The sequence below is a fragment of the Pan troglodytes genome, chromosome 2 (assembly GCF_028858775.2).
Source record: "Pan troglodytes isolate AG18354 chromosome 2, NHGRI_mPanTro3-v2.0_pri, whole genome shotgun sequence".
Lineage (NCBI taxonomy): Eukaryota > Metazoa > Chordata > Mammalia > Primates > Hominidae > Pan > Pan troglodytes.
Window position 1 is genome coordinate 52,644,623 of NC_086015.1, and position 19,724 is coordinate 52,664,346.

The 19,724-nt window shown below is 55.4% G+C and overlaps 2 protein-coding genes across 6 annotated transcripts; both read right to left on the minus strand.

Moving 5' to 3' along the window:
* Positions 1 to 4,707: 4,707 nt before the first annotated feature.
* Positions 4,708 to 9,321, minus strand: TMEM89 (transmembrane protein 89). The gene is made up of 2 exons (XM_024355463.2): positions 5,334 to 9,321; positions 4,708 to 4,898 (listed from the first exon to the last, which is right to left on the minus strand). The coding sequence occupies exons 1-2, from the start codon at positions 5,625 to 5,627 to the stop codon at positions 4,713 to 4,715; spliced, it is 480 nt and encodes a 159-aa protein (XP_024211231.1). The 5' UTR covers positions 5,628 to 9,321; the 3' UTR covers positions 4,708 to 4,712.
* A 280-nt stretch (positions 9,322 to 9,601) lies between these two features.
* Positions 9,602 to 19,504, minus strand: SLC26A6 (solute carrier family 26 member 6). Of its 5 annotated transcripts, none has more exons than XM_063805750.1 (21): positions 19,238 to 19,504; positions 17,359 to 17,517; positions 17,133 to 17,272; positions 16,856 to 16,966; positions 16,127 to 16,278; positions 15,759 to 15,923; positions 15,642 to 15,680; positions 15,103 to 15,185; positions 14,872 to 15,019; positions 14,486 to 14,599; positions 14,317 to 14,394; positions 13,943 to 14,038; positions 13,753 to 13,859; positions 13,523 to 13,592; positions 12,503 to 12,595; positions 12,315 to 12,422; positions 11,827 to 11,919; positions 10,755 to 10,931; positions 10,510 to 10,564; positions 10,097 to 10,233; positions 9,602 to 9,878 (listed from the first exon to the last, which is right to left on the minus strand). In XM_063805750.1, exons 1-21 carry the CDS (start codon positions 19,258 to 19,260, stop codon positions 9,864 to 9,866), a joined length of 2,163 nt encoding a protein of 720 aa, XP_063661820.1. In that variant the 5' UTR covers positions 19,261 to 19,504; the 3' UTR covers positions 9,602 to 9,863. The 5 variants fall into 5 exon arrangements, with proteins under 5 accessions (XP_063661820.1, XP_024211229.1, XP_009443680.1 ...); XM_024355461.3 differs by having other exon boundaries at positions 10,755 to 10,934; XM_009445405.5 differs by having other exon boundaries at positions 15,528 to 15,680.
* Between the last annotated feature and the right edge of the window lie 220 nt (positions 19,505 to 19,724).

Below are 19,724 nucleotides of genomic sequence, written 5' to 3' on the forward strand. Positions count from 1 at the left end.
CTTGTAATCTTTTTGATTTAGAGGCTACTATACCTGACAATAATAAAGCCACCTTGACTCTCTTCTGCTTGCTATTTGCATGAAGTATTTTTTTTTCTTTTTCTTTTTCTTTTTTTCTTTCTTGAGACAGGGTCTCACTCTGTTGCCCCAGGCTAGAGTGCAGTGGTGTGATCATGACTCACTGCAGCTTTGACCTTCCTGAGATCAGGTGATCCTCCCACCTCAGCCTCCGGGGTAGCTGGGACTAAAGGTGCACACCACCATGCCCAGCTAATTTTTTGTGTTTTTTGTAGAAATGGGGTTTTGCCTTGTTGCCCAGGCTGGTCTCAAACTCTTTAAGCAATCCACCTGCCTCAGCCTCCCAAAGTGCTGGGATTACAGGTGTAAGCCACCATGCCTGGCCATAAAATATTTCTTCCATCCTTTTACTTCCGGTGTTTTTATGTTCTTATATCTGAAGTGAGTCTCTGATAGACAACATATAGATTAACCTTTTTTTAAAAACCAATCTGAAAATTCATTTATTAATAGGAGAGTTTAATCTATTTATATTTAATGAGATTACTGACAAATGATTTGCTTTCAGGTTCAGAATTTGGTCCCTTTAAAATTTTTCTCTGTATTAATTTTTTTTTTTTGAGACAGAGTCTTGCTCTTTCACCCAGGCCACAGTGCAGTGGCACTCTTGGCTCGCTGCAAGCTCTGCCTTCCCAGTTCACGCCATTCTCCTGCCTCAGTCTCCTGAGTAGCTGGGACTACAGGTGCCCACCACTGTGCCCGGCTAATTTTTTGTATTTTTAGTAGAGATGGGGTTTCACTGTGTTAGCCAGGATGGTCTTGATCTCCTGACCTCGTGATCCACCCACCTAGGCCTCCCAAAGTGCTGGGATTACAGGCATGAGCCACCGCGCTCGGCCCTCTTTATTAGTATTCTTTATGTTCAGACATAATTTTCCTAATTTCCTTTAGTTCTTTGTCCATGGCTTCCCTTAGTTCATTGAACATACTAAGACAGTTGATTTATTGTTTTTGATTAATAATTCCAATGCCTGGGCTTCCTGAGGGATACTTCCCATCACAATCTCTTTTTCAGCCAGGTGCAGTGGCTCATGCCTATGATCTCAGAACTTTGGGAGGCTGAGGTGGGAGAGTCATTTGAGTCCAGGAGTTTGAGACCAGGGCAACATAGTGAGACCCTGTCTCTCTTTTGACTCCAGCCCACTTCCCCTCACTTGGAGGACATCAGAGAGGCTGTGGCATTTTTGGGGTCCAGCCAAAGGGAAGGTGGGTTGAAGATGGTCCCAGGTTGGGTTCTCTAGGAATCCAACTCCAAGAGGAAGATCAGAGCACAAGATATTTACAAGAGTCCCTTGAGACGAGCACCTCAGGGAAGGAGGGAAAGGGTTGGGCAAGGAAGAAGTCTGGCTATAGGGGCTCTGCCACAGCCAGAGTGGACCTGTCTGCTGGCCGTCCCCCGAGTGGCTGGCAGCAGCTGGCCTTTGTGTGGCACATCTCTGAGTCTACCACAGGGACACACTGGGTGTTATAAGTAAAATGTTTATTCAGAAACAGAATGCTGTTCTTCAGTACCGCAAGGAAAAATTAGCATTGAGACAAAAAGTTTTCTCAGCAAGGCAAATTTACTTTCTGCAGAAAGGGTGCTCCTTGCAGATGAAACAATGGTGAGAGCACACTTGAACAAAGGAGAGAAGCAATTTTTATTCTTTATGCAGCTTGTCCTTGCTACTGTGTCCTGCCTCCATTGGCTGGAGACGGACTGCACAATCTAAGCTAAACTTGACTGGCTAATAACTTAAAATTTTCTTAAATAGGTAAAGGCAAGGGAGAACAAAGGAAAAGAGGAAATTGCTTACGAAAGGACTTAGAAGGACTTAGAAAAGTAATAACATTTCTTTTTTTCTTTTTTTTCTTTTTTGAGATGGAGTCTTGCTCTGTCGCCCAGGCTGGAGTGCAATGGCATGATCTCGGCTCACTGCAAGCTCTGCCATGGGTTCACGCCATTCTCCTGCCTCAGCTTCCGGAGTAGCTGGGACTACAAGCACCCACCACCATGCCTGGCTAATCTTTTTTGCATTTTTGGTAGAGGCGGGGTTTCACTGTGTTAACCAGGATGGTCTTGATCTCCTGACCTCATGATCTGCCCGCCTCAGCCTCCCAAAGTGCTGGGATAACAGGCGTGAGTCACTGCACCCGGCCAAAAGTAATAACATTTTGAAATAAGGACAGCACATAGGCTGCAAGCTGGAATGTGCCTGTGAGCATGTCCAGCACAAATATTTTGGTTAAAGTACAAGGACACAGAATGTACTTATTTCTTTATATCTAACAGCTACATAAGATAGGGCTTAACAAAGAGTTATTAGCACAAAGTGAGGAGGCTTAAAGGAAGTTAGTCTTTAAAAGAAACTATTATTTATAACACTTATAATTTATTCTTTAACAAGAAGGGAAACTTTGAAGAGGAACTTTTTTTTTTTTTTACTTTCTACACCAGGTTAAGAGGGACATATTTATGTGGTTTGCTCCACCCTTGTGTAAAGTTAGTTTATTGGTCTTGTTCTAGAATAAACTAGGAATGTGGCTCGTAGGAAAATCCTGCTGGGTAAGGACAGAAGTGCAAAGTCCTATTGCCTTAAGGACATGCCCCACAGCACCCAGTGCTGGGAAAACTGTGAGCCATGGAAGGAAAACAAGGTTTGAAATGCGTGGAGCCAGAACCTCGTCTGTGGAAAATTCTTCCAAATTTCATAGTTCCTATATGAAAGAAGGCTGATGACAGTTTCTCAAATTTTACAACAATCCAGAACATTTGTATGGCACCATCAACAACAGATTAGGAAGTTTAACTTTCCTAAACTACCAATAATTAAAACACAAATTTCAACCATGTTAGGAGGAAGACTGAACTATCTTTTCTCTGTATGGAAAATATCTCCCCCAAAAATCACAAAATCCTTGTCCTCTGTAGAGGCCTTCAGAGTAAGAAGCCAGACCACGTAGGGGACCAAAGTATTAGAAATATGTCAGGAAGTTGCCACAAGTTATGTTATTTTTCTGGATTTAGTATTGTAGTATTTGTCAATTAAAAAAAAAAGTTTTCAAAAAAAAAGTTTCATCATTTCTTTTCTCATTATTTTAATTCACTTCCATTTTTGAATTCATAACGTTGTTGCCTTTTTCTAAAACAGGAACCTGGGACAGGCACTGTGGCTCATACCTGTCATCCCAGCACTTTGAGAGGCTGAGGCAAGAGGATCAGTTGAAGCCAGCCTGGGCAAGATAGACTCCATCTCTACAAATATATATATATTTTTTAATTAGCTGGGTATGGTGATGTATGCCTATAGTCTCAGCTACTTGGGAGGCCAAGGCAGGAGGATTGCTTGAGTTCATCAAAAAAACAAAAAGAAACAATTTTTAAAAAGGGGAAAAAGAAAGAGAAAGGGATTAAAGTGAGGGTCTCTTCTTTTCCAGGGTCCTTAGAGCAAGGGCCACTGAGGCACTAGAGCACGTTTGAGACTGCCATAGAAACAAAGGCAGCTAGGGCGGCCTGCCTGACCCCAGGTTGGGGCTGCTGGAGCCAAGAACCTGGGGAGGGGCTGTTATTGGAGACAGAGCAGTGGCCTCTCAAGGGAGGGCCTTGCAGGGCCTGGGAAGAAGGAAGCCAGAGCCAGCTGCTGTTTGATGGCAGGACTAAAGTCACCTCCCTGAGGTGGTGACAAGGATGGGTGAAGCCAAAGGGTGTGCGACTCCACAGTGATGGGGGCTTGGGGCTCTCAGTCCCCCATCAGAGATCCTCAGCATCTGGTTCCAGCTTCACCACTGCCCCCACCCCTCCTCAGCTGACCAGGTCCCTCCTCAGCTCACCCTGTGCACTGGAGAGGCCCAGTACCCTCACTCAGCACTTGAGGCCCTTTATCATGTGCACTGCCCACCTTGCCCATGTGCAGAGAGTACCAAACACAGCACGTGGCTTTTGCTCAGAACCAGACCGCCACCTGGATTTCCCTTCCTCACACCCATTTCCCCTCAGGGCTCAGCCAGGTTGTCGGCTCCTCTGGGCAACCCTTCCTGAGCCACCCAAGCCTGTCCCATTGGTAAGTCCTCTCCCATCACACAGGGAGTCCCCAGGTACTGGTCAGGCCAGAGGAGCAGTTTTTGTTTGTTTTGAGACAAGTTCTTGCTCTGTCACCCAGGCTGGAGTACAGTGGCACAATCTTGGCTCACTGCAACCACTGCCTGCCAGGCTCAAGCCATCCTCCCACCTCAGCTTCCTGAGTAGTTGGTACTACAGGCACACACCACTATGTGTGTGCTCAGCTAATTTTTGTTTGTTTGTATTTTTTGTAGGGATGGGGTTGCCATGTTGCCCAGGCTGGTCTCGAACTCTTGAGCTCAAATGATCCCCTCCCACCTCGGCCTCTCAAAGCGCTGGGATTACAGGTGTGAGCCACCACGCCCAGCCCAGAGGAGCAGTTGTGTCTCCAGGAGGGATCCTTAGGGAGGAAAGGTCAGTTGGCGGGGGCAATGGAGCAGTGTGAACCAGCCTGTGCCCCACCTGCCCGCCCGTCCTGGACACCAAGTCAGCTGACTCTAAAAGCTGAAAAGGGACACACGGTCCAGACAGGCCTGGAAAGAGCAGACCTGGCCCAGGACCTCAGGCTGTCAGGCAAAGAGAGGCACATGTTCGGTCACCCACTCTGGGTGGAAGTCCCCTTTATTTGGATTTGCCGCTGGGTGGCTAGATGACGTAGGTGGCCTTCGATGTGGACCAAGAGGGCATCCAGCATGTGCAGGACCCCACGGAGCAGGGTGTGGTCTGAGATTGGGGCCCGCCGTTTCCAGGGTCTGCAGGGCTCAGTGGTCACCTGCGGATGCTGAGAACAGGACCGAGAGGCAGGAGTGAGAATGGTGGGCAGAGAGGGAGATGTGACAAGGGGCAGTGATGGAGCTGGGGAGCAGGGAGTAGGGTGTGGGGCAGTGCCCAGATGGGATGGGAGGGAGACTCAGGGTGATAGAGGATCACCGAGGGTCTGTTGTGGGCTACAGTGGTCATGGGGCCCACAGGGGCTGGATGAGAGCAGGGGTACTAAAGGGGAGAGTTGGGGGCAGGGTGCTGGCTGTGGGTGGTGGACATGGGTTCCACGAAGGTGTGTGGACACAGGGACAATGGGCTGTGAGCTGGGGGTGGGGGTGTGGGAGGTCCACAGGCCAGTGTGGACCCATGGGGCAGGGTTGGGTGGAAGACGGGCTCACTGAGCGTACGTATATTGAGGCAGGGGCTGTGGGGGAGAAAGAAGAGCTGTGCTCACCTCACCCTTGGTGGCCTGTGAGCGCCGCCGCCCCTGCAGTATCTTGCGGCAGATCATCAGCATCGTGGTGGTGATCATGACCGCAGCCACGGGGTAGATGCGGCTTGCTCCAGGGCCCAGCCAGTAGCCAGGACAGCTCAGGCCACCCCTACAGCCCTCCACACTCTTTGGCTGACACCCCCAGGGCTGCAAGTCCAGCCCCACCTGGTACCAGAGGGGTCTCGACCAGGCGTGGGTGGAGGCAGACGTCACCAGCAGGAGCAGCAAAGGCAGCGAGGCCAGCACATGCAGCATGGCCGCCGCTAGTGCCAGGGCCGGAACCCGGGCACCTGGCAACGGGCAAACGCCCCTCCCCCGGGAAGAGGCGTGGCTCTAAGGCAGCAGGTTCCAGCCAGGCCCATGGCCTTTCATGAGCAGCCTGGCCAGAAACTGGCTGTGGTCGGGGGGCTGGAGTCCAGGGCTTGAGGACAACAGCAGACCTGGGTTCTGGGTCCTGCTGTCCCAGCGGGCCTAGCTGGCCCCAAACTGAGGGAGCACCTCCTTTTGAAGCTGGGCCCTAGGCTGGATGTAGTGGCACACACCTGGAATCCCAGCACTTTGGGAGGTTGAGGCAGGTGGATGGCTTGAGCCCAGAAGTTTGAGACCAGCCTGGGCATCACGGCAAAACCCCACCTCCATAAAAAATACAAATAATTAGCTGGGTATAGTGGCACATGCCTGTTGTCCCAGCTACCCAGGAGGCTGAAGTGGGAGGATCACCTAAGCCTGGGAGGTCAAGACTGCAATGAGCTGTGATTGCACCACTGCACTCCAGCCTGGGCAACAGAGTGAGATTTTTTCTCAAAAAAGATAAAAAAAGAAACTAAGTCCCAAACAGTTAAAGAAACCAGTAACTAACAGAAATTCTTTTTTTTTTTTTTTGAGACGGAGTCTTGCTCTGTCGCCCAGGCTGGAGTGCAGTGGCACGATCTCCGCTCACCGCAAGCTCTGCCTCCCGGGTTCACGCCATTCTCCTGCCTCAGCCTCCTGAGTAGCTGGGACTACAGGCGCCCGCCACGTCGCCCGGCTGATTTTTTCTATTTTTAGTAGAGACGGGGTTTCACCGTGTTAGCCAGGATGGTCTCAATCTTCTGACCTCGTGATCCACCTGCCTCGGCCTCCCAAAGTGCTGGGATTACAGGCGTGAGCCACCGCACCCAACCTTACAAACTTTTTTTTTTTTTTTTAAACTAGGCTGGGCGCCATGGCTCAGGCCTGTAATCCCAGCACTTTGGGAGGCCAAGGCAGATGGATCACCCGAGGTCGGGGGCTTGAGACCAGCCTGACCAACATGGAGACCTGCCTCTACTAAAATAGCCGGGCGTGGTGGTTCATGCCTGTAATCCCAGCTACTCAGCAGGCTGAGGCAGGGGAATCGCTTGAACCTGGAAGGTGGAGGTTGTGGTGAGCCGAGATCGCGCCATTGCATTCCAGCCTGGGCAACAACAGCAAAACTCCATCTCAAAAAAAAGAAAAAGGCCAGCTGTGGTGGCTCACACTTGTAATCCCAGCACTTCAGGAAGCTGAGGTGGGTGGATCACGACATCAGGAAATCGAGACCATCCTGGCTAACATGGTGAAACCCCGTCTCTACTAAAAATACAAAAAAAAAAAAAAAAAATTAGCTGGGCATGCTGGCACACCCCTGTAGTCCCAGCTACTTGGGAAGCTGAGGCAGGAGAATCACTTAAACCCGGGAGGCAGAGTTTGCAGTGAGCTGAGATCATGTCACTGCACTCTGGCCTGGGCGACAGAGCGAGACTCCATCTCAAAATACAAACAAACAAAAACTAGCTGGGGCTGGGTGCGGTGGCTCACCCCTGTAATCCCAACACTTTGGGAGGCCAAGGCAGGAGGATCACTTGAGGTCAGGAGTTCAAAACCAGCCTGGCCAATATGGTGAAACTTCGTCTCTACAAAAATACAAAAATTAGCTGGACATGATGGTGGGTGCCTGTAATCCCAGCTATTCAGGAGGCTGAGGTGGGAGAATCACTTGGACCCAGGAGGTGGAGGTTGCAGTGAGCCAAGATCGTACCATTGCACTCCAGCCTGGGCGACAGAGCGAGACTCCGTCTTGGGTGGGGGGAGGTGGGGGAACTAGCTGGGTGTGGTCGCATGTACCTGTAGTCCCAGCTACTTAGGAGGCTGAGGCAGGAAGATCGCTTGAGCCCAGGAGGTCAATGCTGTAGTGAGTGGTGATCACAGCACTGCACTCCAGCCCGGGGAACAGAGCAAGAGCCGATTTAAAAAGAAAAAAAAAAAAATCCACACGGCCCCTAAAACCTTTTGCTTTCCACCAGGGGCATCACCTCTCTAGGCTGACCAAACTCGCAGGTCCCCCACACCCAACCTCAGCCCCACAGTCCACATCGCAGTTGGGTGAGTGCTCAAAGATGTGGGATCAAAATCCACAGGCAGCTCCCCCGCTGTCAGAACAAAGCCCAAAGTCTCCCCCTGGACTGTGAGGTCCCCCCACCCTCTCACCTCAGCTCATGCTGCCCCTGCCTCCCACAGGCCTGCCTCAATACCCCCACTGCCAGCACCACAGCTCCCCAGGCCTAGAAAGTCACCTTCTTTCTTATGGCTGGAATTTCAGTTCCAGGGTCACCTGCTGAGTCCCCCTCCCATGAACATCTTGGGTAACATATGACCTCTTCTATCACGTGACCCTGCTTTATTTTCTTCAAAGCATTTCTAACTACCTGCAATTTCCTGTTTGAGGTCTAAACTGCCCTCTCCAACATATAAAGCTTCATTCAAACAATATTTACTGAGCAGCTGCCAGGCACCATTTCTGATGCTGGGACGTGGTGTGACAGAGTAAATAAAAGCTCTTATTTCCTGGGGCCGAACTTCTAGGCCATGAGTTGGGGGGTGGGGGGTGATGGTGCCAGGCACCAACACAGACCATGATAAAACAGAGCCAGGCAAGGGTACCTCTGCGATTTGAAGGGCAGGGTGGCTTCTGTCCATGCTCAGGATGGTGCCCAGACCCCCGCACAGAGCCTGGCACCTGCTCAGCACCTGATGAACAGCAGTGCTCGCATGTTTGGAGGAGAGGACCTGAGCCCAGCATTGTTTTCGCATTTCCTGGCATTTCCTCATTTATTTTTGAGACAGGGTCTTGCTCTGTCACACGAGCTGGAGTGCAGCTCCCTCCAGCATGATTTCAGCTCACTGCAACCTCCGCCTCTTGGGTTCAATTGATCCTCCCACCTCAGCCTTCCCAGTAGCTGGGATTACAGGCATCCAGCACCATGCCCAGCTCATTTTTGTATTTTTAGTAGAGATGGGGTTTCACCTGCCTCGGGCCTCCCAAAGTGCTGGGATTATAGGCCCGGCATCTACTCATTTAATATTCACTGAGCAACCCCTGAAGCAAGAATTGTAGCCACTCACGCTCTACCGATGAACAGCACACTGAGGCCCAGACAGATTCTAAGACCCGGTCCCTCCCCTGCCATCACTGTCAGCTGACCCAACGCCCCACTGCCTGCTGGGTCACATGCCCAGATGTCGGCATTTAATGGCAGAAATCAACACACACTCCTTGGCTGACAGTGTTCTACCATGCCCAGGTGATCTGTCACCCATGCAGGGGCATGATCTGGGCTCACTGCAACCTCTGCCTCCCAAGTTCAAGCGATTCTCATGCCTCAGCTTCCCGAGTAGCTGGGATTACAGGCATGTATCACCACGCCCGACTAACTTTTGTATTTTTAGTAGAGGCGGGATTTCACCATGTTGGCCAGGATGTTCTTGAACTCCTGATGTCAAGTGATCCACCTGCCTCTGCTTCCCAAAGTGCTGGGATTACAGGTGTGAACCACCGTGCCCGGCCCGGTCATGCTTATTCTTAAGCATAGAGCAGCAGTGCGGGGGAACAGCTGCTCCTAGGTGTTCACTCTGTATCCTCCAGGGACTGCCCATTGGCACCCACGCTGCCCTGTACCTTCTCGGGTATTCCTGAGAGCAAATTATTCCTGAGAAGCAGCTCTGGTTCCAACTGTTTCACATCTGAGGAGACAGCGAGTGAGGGCTATGCATGGCTGGGGAGAGACCTTAACAGGGGATGCCTCCACAGCTCCCCTGCTCTGTACCCTAACCTCCCCAGTCTTTCCTACACCTTCTGCCCCATCTCACCTCCAGGGCACAGGAAGGGTCAGCAGCCACAGCTGTGGACCACCCACCACCAGGGCCCCACCAAGCCACAGCAGAGCCTGGAGTTGAGCAGACAAATCTTTATTCCTGAGGCTAAAATATGCACCAGTTCCCTCCCTGTACCGCGCCACTGCCAGCCTGACTGCATGCAGGCCCTGTCCCAGACCTGGAGCGCTGAACTTGGAGTCCAGGACCTCCTTCCCTGAGTTGTGTGTGTGTACATGGAGGGGACTCCTGGGTAGCACCTGGAGGCGGCCTAGGGGTGAGGGGCTTCTCAAGGGTGCCCTGCACCTCCAGAGGTGCAGTCTTGGGCAGGATGTAGCATGTTCAGAGTCTGGTGACCTGAGCAGGCAGAGGAGGGGAGGCTCTAGTCAGTTTCCAAAGGACACAGACCAACCCCCGCCCCTAGGAACAGCTTTATCCAAAGACAGCGGAGAAAGCACTGGGCCCACTGGGGACAGAGCCATGGCCACCAGGAAAGACTCCCTGGAGCTGGGGCCAGGGTGGGGACAAGCAATAGATTAACAAAAAAGAGCTCGGCAGGCCAGAGGTCGGCTCACCGAAACAGGGCTGTCGGGGACAGGCCTCGGGTGTTGGAGGGCAAAGGTGACAGCATCATGGACAGAGGCAAAGAGATGCTTCTTGGTGATGGATGCATCGAAGAAGTGCCCAGCCTCAAGCTGGCTGACCACAGGGCCTGTGGGCAAGAAGTAGGCCTCCCCTGACTCTCAGAACCTCTAGGAACTCAACTCCCGGGAGCCAACAGAATGCCCTGACCTCATCACCCCTGACCTCCACCCCTGAGGCTACAGCTGAATCCACATCACTTGTAACCCTGGACTCCTGTCTCCCAGGACACCTCTGACCTCCAGTTCCAGAGAAAGACTTTTTCCTTGTGCTACTTGGAAAACCCCTTGGCCAAAAGTATCCTACCCTCTTCCCAGGTCCCTCCTGCTGTTCCCACCCTACTCACTGTGGCAGGCCGCCATGTACACCTCCACCTCAATCTCCCGGAAGTCATGGAAAATCTGTAGCGGAAAAGGGGGCCAGCCTCAGAGGGAGGCTCAGGGACTCAGAGAGGGGCTCGGGCAGGCTTGGGGAGGGAGTTTAGAAGGGGTGCTTTGAGGGTTTGGGGAGTCAGAGGCTGGGAGTGCTCTCAGGGCAAATTACAGGGTCAGTGTGGAAGCTCGAGGGGCCTTGGCCTGCCCCCGTCCTTACATTCTTCAGGCTCTTGAGGCACACAGTGTCCACAAAGGAGAGGGCACCCAGGTCCAGGATGAGGCTGTGGAAGTCTGGCTGAGGCAGGCCCAGGGCCTTCAGTGTGGACCCATCTGGGGCCTTGGAGTCTTCTTGACCATTGGCTGTTGCATCTTCCATCTTATCTCCTGAGCTCACCTGCTGGGGAGCCAGACATGCTGCCAGGGCCACCCATGAGAGAGTGAAGGCAGGACTGGCCGCACACAGACATGCGAGAACACGCAAGGTCAGATGGGGAGCATGCATGGGACACATAAGGACACAAACATGCGGGAGTCATATAGGTGTGCAAAGAGAGGAATGACAGATGTGTGGGGACATGCAGGAGGGCACACCCAGATGTGCATATACTGCTCTGCTACCTCCTGGGCCGAGGCTGCACAGGGACACGAGAAGGGAGTCCCTGTCCCATTCTCATCAGCCAGGGCTGAGTGGGGAGGGGGCCCAGGAGCAGGCCAGAATAGACACAGGCATCCACATGAAACGCATGCAGACACCTCGGCACCCTGCCCTGTCTGAGTCTCTAATTAAGTTTGGCATCCTCTTTGACCCCTCAATTTTTTTTTTTTAGAGACGGGGTCTCGCTTCATTGCCCAGGCTGAATGCAGTGGTTATTCACAGGCACCATTAGAGCGCACTGCAGCCCCGAGCTCCTGGGCTCAAATGATTTTCCCGCCTTAGCCTCCCGAAGAGCTGGGACTACAGGCGCGTACCACCACGCCTGCCTTTGACCCCTTGATTTTCCCCCATATACCCAATCCCTTTCCTCTACCCATGAGCAGACTCTGGGGGAAGTCTTGTGGGATCTACAAATTCAAGGTCTTCATCTAGGCCTGAGAATCTAAGCCTAGATTCTGTGGCATATCACGACGCTCCCTGAAGAATATCTGATCCAGCCTCCCCACTCCTCCTGCCATCGGCGCAACACCCTCGAGCCCACAGCTGCTGGGTCCATGGCATTCCTCATGAGACATGTGGATCCTGCATCTCTGCAGCTCACAGCTGTCACCTCCTTTCCCACCTCCAGTCTCACCATCATCTTGCAGTCCTCAACGTTGTTGCTCCTCATGTCTTCAAGGCTGGTGTTGACATTAATGGAAACTGAGGCGCCCTTGGAGGAGGCAGCCTACACCAGGGAAGACAGGGAATGGGAAACAGCTAGCCCGGCTGCCATGACAGCCATGTTACATAGGCCTGGTGATGCCCCCTGGTGCTGGGCAGGTGGGTGGGCCAGGACCAGAAGCTGTGGGACCTGCAGCAGCCAGGCTGAAGCTCCTGGAACAGCCGTGAAAGGGAAGAGGACTGTGACGGTTCTCACTGTCACTGGTTCAGATGATGGGAGAGAAAATGCTGCCTAGAGCCCGGACCTGCTAGGGGAGTGAAGCAGGGTCCCTGGGAGCATGAGGGAGAAAGGGGAAGGGATGAGGAGTGAGGACGAGGGAGGAGTCGGGGGCCAGGAGAAAGGCTGGGGCAGGGAACAGGGGGCAGGAGATGGGGGTCACCAGACAAAAGGGGCCCTGCCTGTTTCTGAAGCTTCTCCTCTTTCTGCAGTTGCTTCAGCTTCAGCTGCTCCTGCTTCTTGAGCAGTTTCTTCTTCTGGGAGATGAGGAAGTCGACATCCACACCACACTGGAGGCAAACATCAGAGAAGGGTTGGTGAGCTCTCTGGGAGCTGGGGCCTGACACCCATCCTGGGGACTCCGTCTCACCCTCTGCTTCAGCGCATCACTGTAGAACTCAGCATTGGCAAAGTACACGGTGGCCGAGGAGCGGAAGACCTTCACCCCCGGGACTTCCTTGGCCTGGGGATGAGGCAGAACTGGTGGTGGCTGAATCTCCTCTCTCCTGGCTGCATCCTGTTCTCCTGCCTTTCCTTCCCTAGTGTGCCCAGTGCCTGCCACCGCCCAGCCCTCTGCTCCCCAGGCTGCAGTCCAGGCCCTCCCAGGGGCTTAGGCCACAAGCCCGACGGTGTCATCCCCATCCCCCCACAGTGCCTCTCCCTCCCCACCTCTCCTGCCACCACCCAGGCAGGCTTCACAGGCTCTTAACCTTTCTCTTGGGTTTCCAACCCCTGCCTTGTGTTCTGTTTTTTGCATCCAGACAGAGGTCCTCCTAGGCTGTCATATCAATCAGACCTTCCCCGCTCCCACCCCATTCAGGTCACAGCCCGGGTCTCTGCTGGGCTCCAGGCATGCATGGTAAGGGCTGGGCTGCCCCCTCATCCTCTCCCATGTCTCAGACCCCTTAATTCCTCCCCGCACTGCCTAATTGCACTGTGCCCATGTTGCAGGGAACAGCCTTGTTTTATTCCAGAGCCCCCCACCTATGTTCCTAGCACTTGGCCCAAGACCTCTCAGGAGATAAATGGATGACTGAGGACTTAGTAACCCCACTGATCAGATCAGGAAATGCCTCCCTTCCAACCTGGCGCCCCAGGGAGCTGCCATTCCGGCTCTCTGACCCACGGCTGCTCTGCAGGTGGAGCTTGTGCTGTTGACTCCACGACAGACCCCTCCCCAGCCCCAGACCCATTTCTGTCCACTCTCCCTCTGTCCCTTCATACCTCTAGAGGGGGTCGTAGACCTAAACTCCTCCCTTGAAATCCCAAAGACCAAAGCCAAAGTATCCTCAGCCCCCAGTTCCCTGGCCAAGTGTGGAATGAATCCACAAAGGCTCATTCTTCCTCCGTCTCCCCATCCACACCATCTTGCTCAGCCCCTGACACTCACCTCTGAGTACTCTGCCACATCTCTGTAAATATCCGTGTCTGGCACCTGCCCCAGGACAGAGTAGTGGGGCCTGTGAAGGAGAGAGAGAATGCACGAAGAGGGAGCAGAAAAAGGGGATAACGGAGGGGTCCGAAGGAGCCTGAAGTCCCCAGAGATGTGGGGAAAGCTGCGGGGAGCCCTGTGGCACTCTCTCACTAGCTGGAATGAGGGGACCAACATGGCGGACTCACATCTGTGTCCGGACCACCACGAGCAGCAGGGAGAAGATGACCGCAACCACCAAGCCAAGGTCCAGGTTCAGCAAGATGGTGGCCGTGAAGGTCACCAGCCAGATAAGCTGAGAACAGAGAGCAGCGGTTGGAGGGTGGTGAGGAGCCATGGGGCTGCCCAGTCCCTGCCCTGGGCTCCCAGTGCACTCACCAGATCCGCCCGATTGGCCTTCCAGAGGGAGCGCATGTCGCTGAGCTGCCGCAGCATGCCCTTCAGGTTCACAATGATGATGGCTGCCAGGACCGCCTGGGGTGGGGACAGTGCCACCAGGGGCCATTGAGGGCACCCGATGCTGACAACCCTCCTCATTGAGGCAAAGCCAGACTAAGCCCAAGCACTCAGGCAGTACCCCAGACACAAACCCCCACCCAGCCCCTGACCCTTGTCTCCAAATCTCACCTTGAAGATCTCAGCCTTGAAAAACAGAACCTAACCTTGTGTCCCCACCCCTCGCCTGAACCTAGACTGGCTGATTTGAGGCCTAGCCTGGCCAAGACCTGAAACCTGGCTGGGTGGGGGCTCACCTTGGGCAGGTCATGGAAGAGTTTCCCAAGTTTGACAATGATGAGGAGGATGAAAAGGGAAGAGATGGCTCCAGCAACCTGTTCGGGGAGGGGGTGAGCAGGGGAGAGACCACCTTCCCCAGGCAAAGCAGTGTGCATGCCCACACCCATGCCCACACCCAAAGCCCACCTGCGAGTTGCCCCCGGTGCTCTCCTGTACCAGGCTCCGAGACATAGAGCAACTCACGGGGAAGCACTGGAAGATGCCTCCGATGAGGTTACTGAGGCCCAGGGCCACCAGCTCCTGACGGGGGACAGTACGGGTGTGAGAAGACTTCCTAGAAGTGGCTGGTCACTGTTCCACTGTATCTAGGCCTGTGCATCCCCAATCTCCATCCCCACCAAGTGGCCCCCAGAGACTGGATGCTGTCCCACACGTCCTGCTCTCCCACCCTCAGTCCCCCACGTGGCCTCAGCACATCTGCTGTCTCCCTGTGTCCCACCTGTTCCTCCCCCACCCGTTGCTGGTGCCTCCATACACTTGGATGCCTCCTACACATCCCGCATCACCCAGACCTGGTTGCTGTCCACCCGGTAGCCGTGCCTCAGGGCGAAGATCTTCCCCAGTGAGATGGCAATGGCAAACCCAACCACAGCGATGGTGAAGGCGCTGCCCACGAGCTTTGAGAACAGCTTGGTGTTGGGGGCCACTGGGGGCACCAGCCTGTGAGAGGTATCTGTGAGGCCAAAGCAAGGTCCTGTCCTGGCTGCCCAACCCTCCCTAACCTGATGGAGGCCAGAGCTCACCCTGCAGGGATGTTGCCCACGACATCTACCTCAAATCTGTGCTTCAGACCCATGCCATAGGAGATGCCTGTGGCCCCGATGAGCTGTGGGAGAGGACAGAGTCAGGGAGGCAGGTGCTGGCATCATGGTCAGGGGGACACATAAACCACTGTGAGGTGAGGAGGGAGATACTGGGCAAAACCTTCTTCGAGGGTGGGAAAAAGTCAAGTAGGGTGAGAGACGGGCAACACCATTTCAGCTATGGGGAGATGCTGTCAGGGGCAGGAAGAAACCAACATAGGGGCTTTCTGCTGTGCCCCCCACAATACCCAAGAACCCTCCCAGCCCCCCTCCAGCTGGCCCTCAAATACAGGAGGCTGCCCACGTGGCAGGGACCCAGCCTGACCTGCCCTTCTCCCCTGCCCTCCACTCCCTGGCCCTCGAACCGTGAGCAGCTCCCCGGGTATCGGCATGGGCAGCTGCTGCTGCAGCTTGTCATTCAACAGCTTCACCACCACGAGCACCACCCCAGCCACAGCTGCAGTGACCACGGTGCCAACCTTGCTCTGGGGCAGCTTCCAGCAGACCTCCAGCACTGTCTGAGGAGAGGCCAGGTCACAGCTAGCACTCAAGGCCATGGGGCACACCTACCCCTCCCTCCCCCTACCCTCACTCACATAGATGAGGGACAGTGGCCCAGAGTGGCTGCTCAGATGGAGGCCAAACACATACTTGAGCTGTGAGACGAAGACCTGCACAGCTGCAGCTGTGGTATAGCCTCGGACAAGAGGTTCTGACAGGTAGGTGACCACGAAGCCGAAGTGGATCAGGCCCAGCCCCACCTGTGGGGCGACCAGGGGCAGTCAGGAGAGGCAGGGGTCCTGGGGTTGCTAATGAGGAGCGCAGGGCAAGTGGGATGGGAGGGGGATGAGTAGACGGCAAGAGGAGGACGACGATGGTCAGACACTCAGGGGAGTACAGACAGGACAGTGGTGGGAGCAGAAGTGGTGGGGGGGGGGGGCACATACTCCTGACTGTTCCACACCTGGAAGAGGCCAACCAGGACACTGAGTGTGGAGGCCACCGGTACCCGGGCAGCGTCTCTGGCTGTCTCATTGATCATGGAGTCGTTCAAGGCCTGCGGGGCCAGGGATTCTGTCACACTGCCCACCATCACAGACATGACAGCAAAGGTCCCTGTAAGGACGGCACGGGGCAGGTCTGAAGGGGAGAGGACACTGCCGTGCCCTGGAGCCCTGGTCTTAAGAGAGAGGCCAGGAGACTTCCAGTTCTGGACAAATGTACTCAGATTATGGCTGCATGAACAGGGACAGTGCTGGCGGTTCAGGTTTGGCCAGGCCAGGAGTAAACCCTGAGCTCACAGGCCCTTAAGCATGGCTAGAAATGCTGGCCCTATCTCATCTACCCTGTCCCACCTGTGTCTACTGGTCCCGGGACACAGAGGCTCTCTGTGGAGTAGGGAAGGGGTCAGGGCTGGCCTCAGGCTGCTCAGGCCTCTGCCAAGTTCCAGGCCCCTTGGGCTGCCTCACCCACTCTCATCTTCCTGGAGCCAGGGCTTTGAGGTCACCTGCCTCTGTGGTCCTACAGTCAGGGGTCTAGTCCTGCCTGGGGATGACTCGTGGGCTAGCCCAGGGATGCAGCACCAATGCTGCCCTCTTCCCCAGCCGCTCCTGCCCTGCTCAGTGCCCCCTCACCCTGCCCTCCATGATGGATGTGGGCATCCTCCTGGAAGGCTAGGCCTGCCTCCACTTACCCACGGAGATGTGCCGGGAAGTGCCAAACAGGAAGTAGATGAAGACAGGGTAGAAGGAGCTATAGAGGCCAAACACGGGGGGCAATCCAGCCAGGAGGGCGTAGGCCAAGCCTAGGGGTAGAATGGTAGCAGTGCGGGCCTGGAGAGCAGATCTTGAAACGATAAGGGAATCCCAGCCCTGGGTTAGGTGCCATAGTTCCAAGGTAGAGGTCATGGCCCCAGTTTTGGGCATCACAGACCACAGGGTTTCCAGGCCGACGCACTGAAGGTGGCTCACCCTGCGGAAGCTGCATGATGGCCACACTCAGGCCGGATAACAGGTCACCCAGGAGCCAGTCACGCACAGGATACCGGGGTAACCAGACCAAAACCGGGAGGTGTTGGAGCAGAAGGGCATAGGCCTGAGCACGGGAGCACCTAGGGACATGATATGAGGGGTAGGTGTCAGGAACAGGGGCTACCTGGGCCCCGCCAGCGCCCCCAGGCCCCAATCTTGGCCTTACTGCAACCAGGTCCGCCACTGGTGGGTCCTAGGTGCTGAGCCCCAGCGCCCCAGCTCCTCCAAATGCTCCTGGTTCAGCAGCGGCCGTTCCATGTGGTAGTCTCGCCTCCGCAGCTCCATTGCTTGTGTTGCAGACAGCAGTGCCTGTGTGTCCCTCGGTCTGGGGTGGCAAGACCAGAGAGACACAGTGAAGGCATCCCTGGCCCAACCTCCCCTACACCTCCACCTAGGACCAGAGAGTTACCTACCTGATTTTTCCAGGCCCTAAGATCAAGGTACAGTATTCCAGCCCCCAGCTGGCATCTGTGGGCCACATGTCCAAACTCAGACAGGGGCAGTACCTGAACTTTGGCTGGTGAGAAAGCCTCTTTCTAGGACAAAGTCCCCCAAGTAGGGACTGCAGGATGAGCACTATCTATACCTCCAGCCGAGATGTGGCAGCCCAGTGCTGAGTGTTCTACCAGTCCAGGTCCCAGGCTGCTCCCTCCCCCACCCAGTCCCTCTCCCCTAGCCAATCCCTGTCCAGTCCCCAGGTCCTCCTCCAGCTGCCCCAGGAGCCCACTGCTGGCTGAGAGCACACTCAGGGAAGGGGTCCAGCAAACCAGGGGTCCAGCTCCTCAAGCAACTCCTTTCCCAAGCCTCAGGCCTCAGATGAGACCCTCCCCTCTAAGGGAAGGAAAGTGTTGGGGCCAAGCTTGCCCCTGGGCCTCCAGCCCCAGGGTTCAGGTTGTAGACGGCTCAGGCCTGTTATGGGGAAGCCAAGGACTGGCTCTCACCTGAGAAGGAGCTTGCTCTTGGAGTGGCAATCTCTCACCTAGAGGGAGAGGCTCCCACATGGAAAGGGAAGTACCCACTTGAAGTGGGGGAAAGAGCTCACCTGGGAATAGAAGCTTTCAAGGGGAATCTCACCTAGAGGGATCTCTGACCTACCAGGGAATCTTTACCAGCCTGGCAAGTTCTGATACAGGGGGAATCTTCCCTCTGCCCAGAGGCACCTACTTGAAGTCAGAGAAAGATCTCACATGGGAAGAAAAGACCTAGAGGGAGAGGGTTCTCACCTGGGGGGTACTCTCCCATAAAGAAAGCTCTGACCTGGGGCGAGGCTCCCACGTGGAATGGGGAAAAGCTGTCACCTGGGAATAGATCTCACAGAAGGATCTTACCTGGGGGAAAACTCTAGCCTGTTGGGGAAGCTTTCACCAGTCAGGAAAGTTCTGATCTAGGAAAAGCCCTGACCTGGGGAGAGGATCCCATTTGAGGGACAGGAACTCACCTGGGAAGCGCCTCTAACCTGGCTGTACTGTTGGAGGAGTGTGGAGTGGGTGCAAGGAAGATCCTCAGAGACTCTTGGGACCGCTATCTCAAGGAGATCGTAGAGCCCCCTCTCCTTTCCTACGTGAGTCACTCAGGTCTTCTTAAAGGGCTCCCTCCCCCGACAACTTGGGACCCGCGTTTGGAGGGCGGAGCCTTGATCATTGGCCCCTCCCCGTAGGAAGGCAACTGGGGCCAGAAAGGCCGGAGCGCTCACTCCGGGGTCAGTGGAGCTGGGTGGACTCGGGACTCAGCTGAAAGCAGCTAGTCCACGGGCCGCTGCCAGGGACTCCCGGCCCCCACGCACCCCCGCCGGCACATCTCCTGGCCGGGCTCCTCCGCACGCAGCTGCCTCCCTGTGGCCCGGGATGGCCCTCGGGCGTCACACCAGCGGCTTTCCGCACAGCCCAAGGGACTGCGGTCGCGCCGGCTCCCGCCCCCACCCCTTGCTGCAGAGGGGCAGCCGCCTGCAGAAAATCGGCAGAGGTAAACCGAGGCGTCGCAAGCGGAGAATGCCTGCTCCAGCGAGGCGCTCGCGCGGGACTACCGGGAATGTGCGCTGAACTCACCCCGACGCATCCGCCAGCCCCATGGCTCGCAAGTTGTCCGGTGCGGGCTGCTCCTGCTGCTCTGGCTAGAGGCCGCTACGCTCCGGAAGGCGGCGCCGGGACCGGGTGAGGCCAGCTGCGCTCTCCCGGGGGCTAATCCCGGGGCAGGACGGGGAGGCTTGGGCCAATCAGCGCGCTGGGGCGGGGCCTAAGTGGCGCGCGCCGGGCGGGGAGAGACTGGAGAAGGAGGATTTAACCGCTTCCTCCCCGGCGACTTGGCCTATGAGGCCTCTCGCTGCTCGCCCGGCCCTCTGCCCGGAGCTGGATGGGACTGCAGAACTGGAACTAAGCACCCGCGCCGGGCTGGCCGCAGTCGCGCCCCCAGGCCCTGAGTAGGTTGGAGCTGATCCCAGGTCCTGGCTCAGCGGAAGGTGCTCACGGAGTGGGAAAAGGAAACTCCACTGGCCGGTGACCCCAGCCTTAACTCGTAGGGGATCCAGGTCTGTGG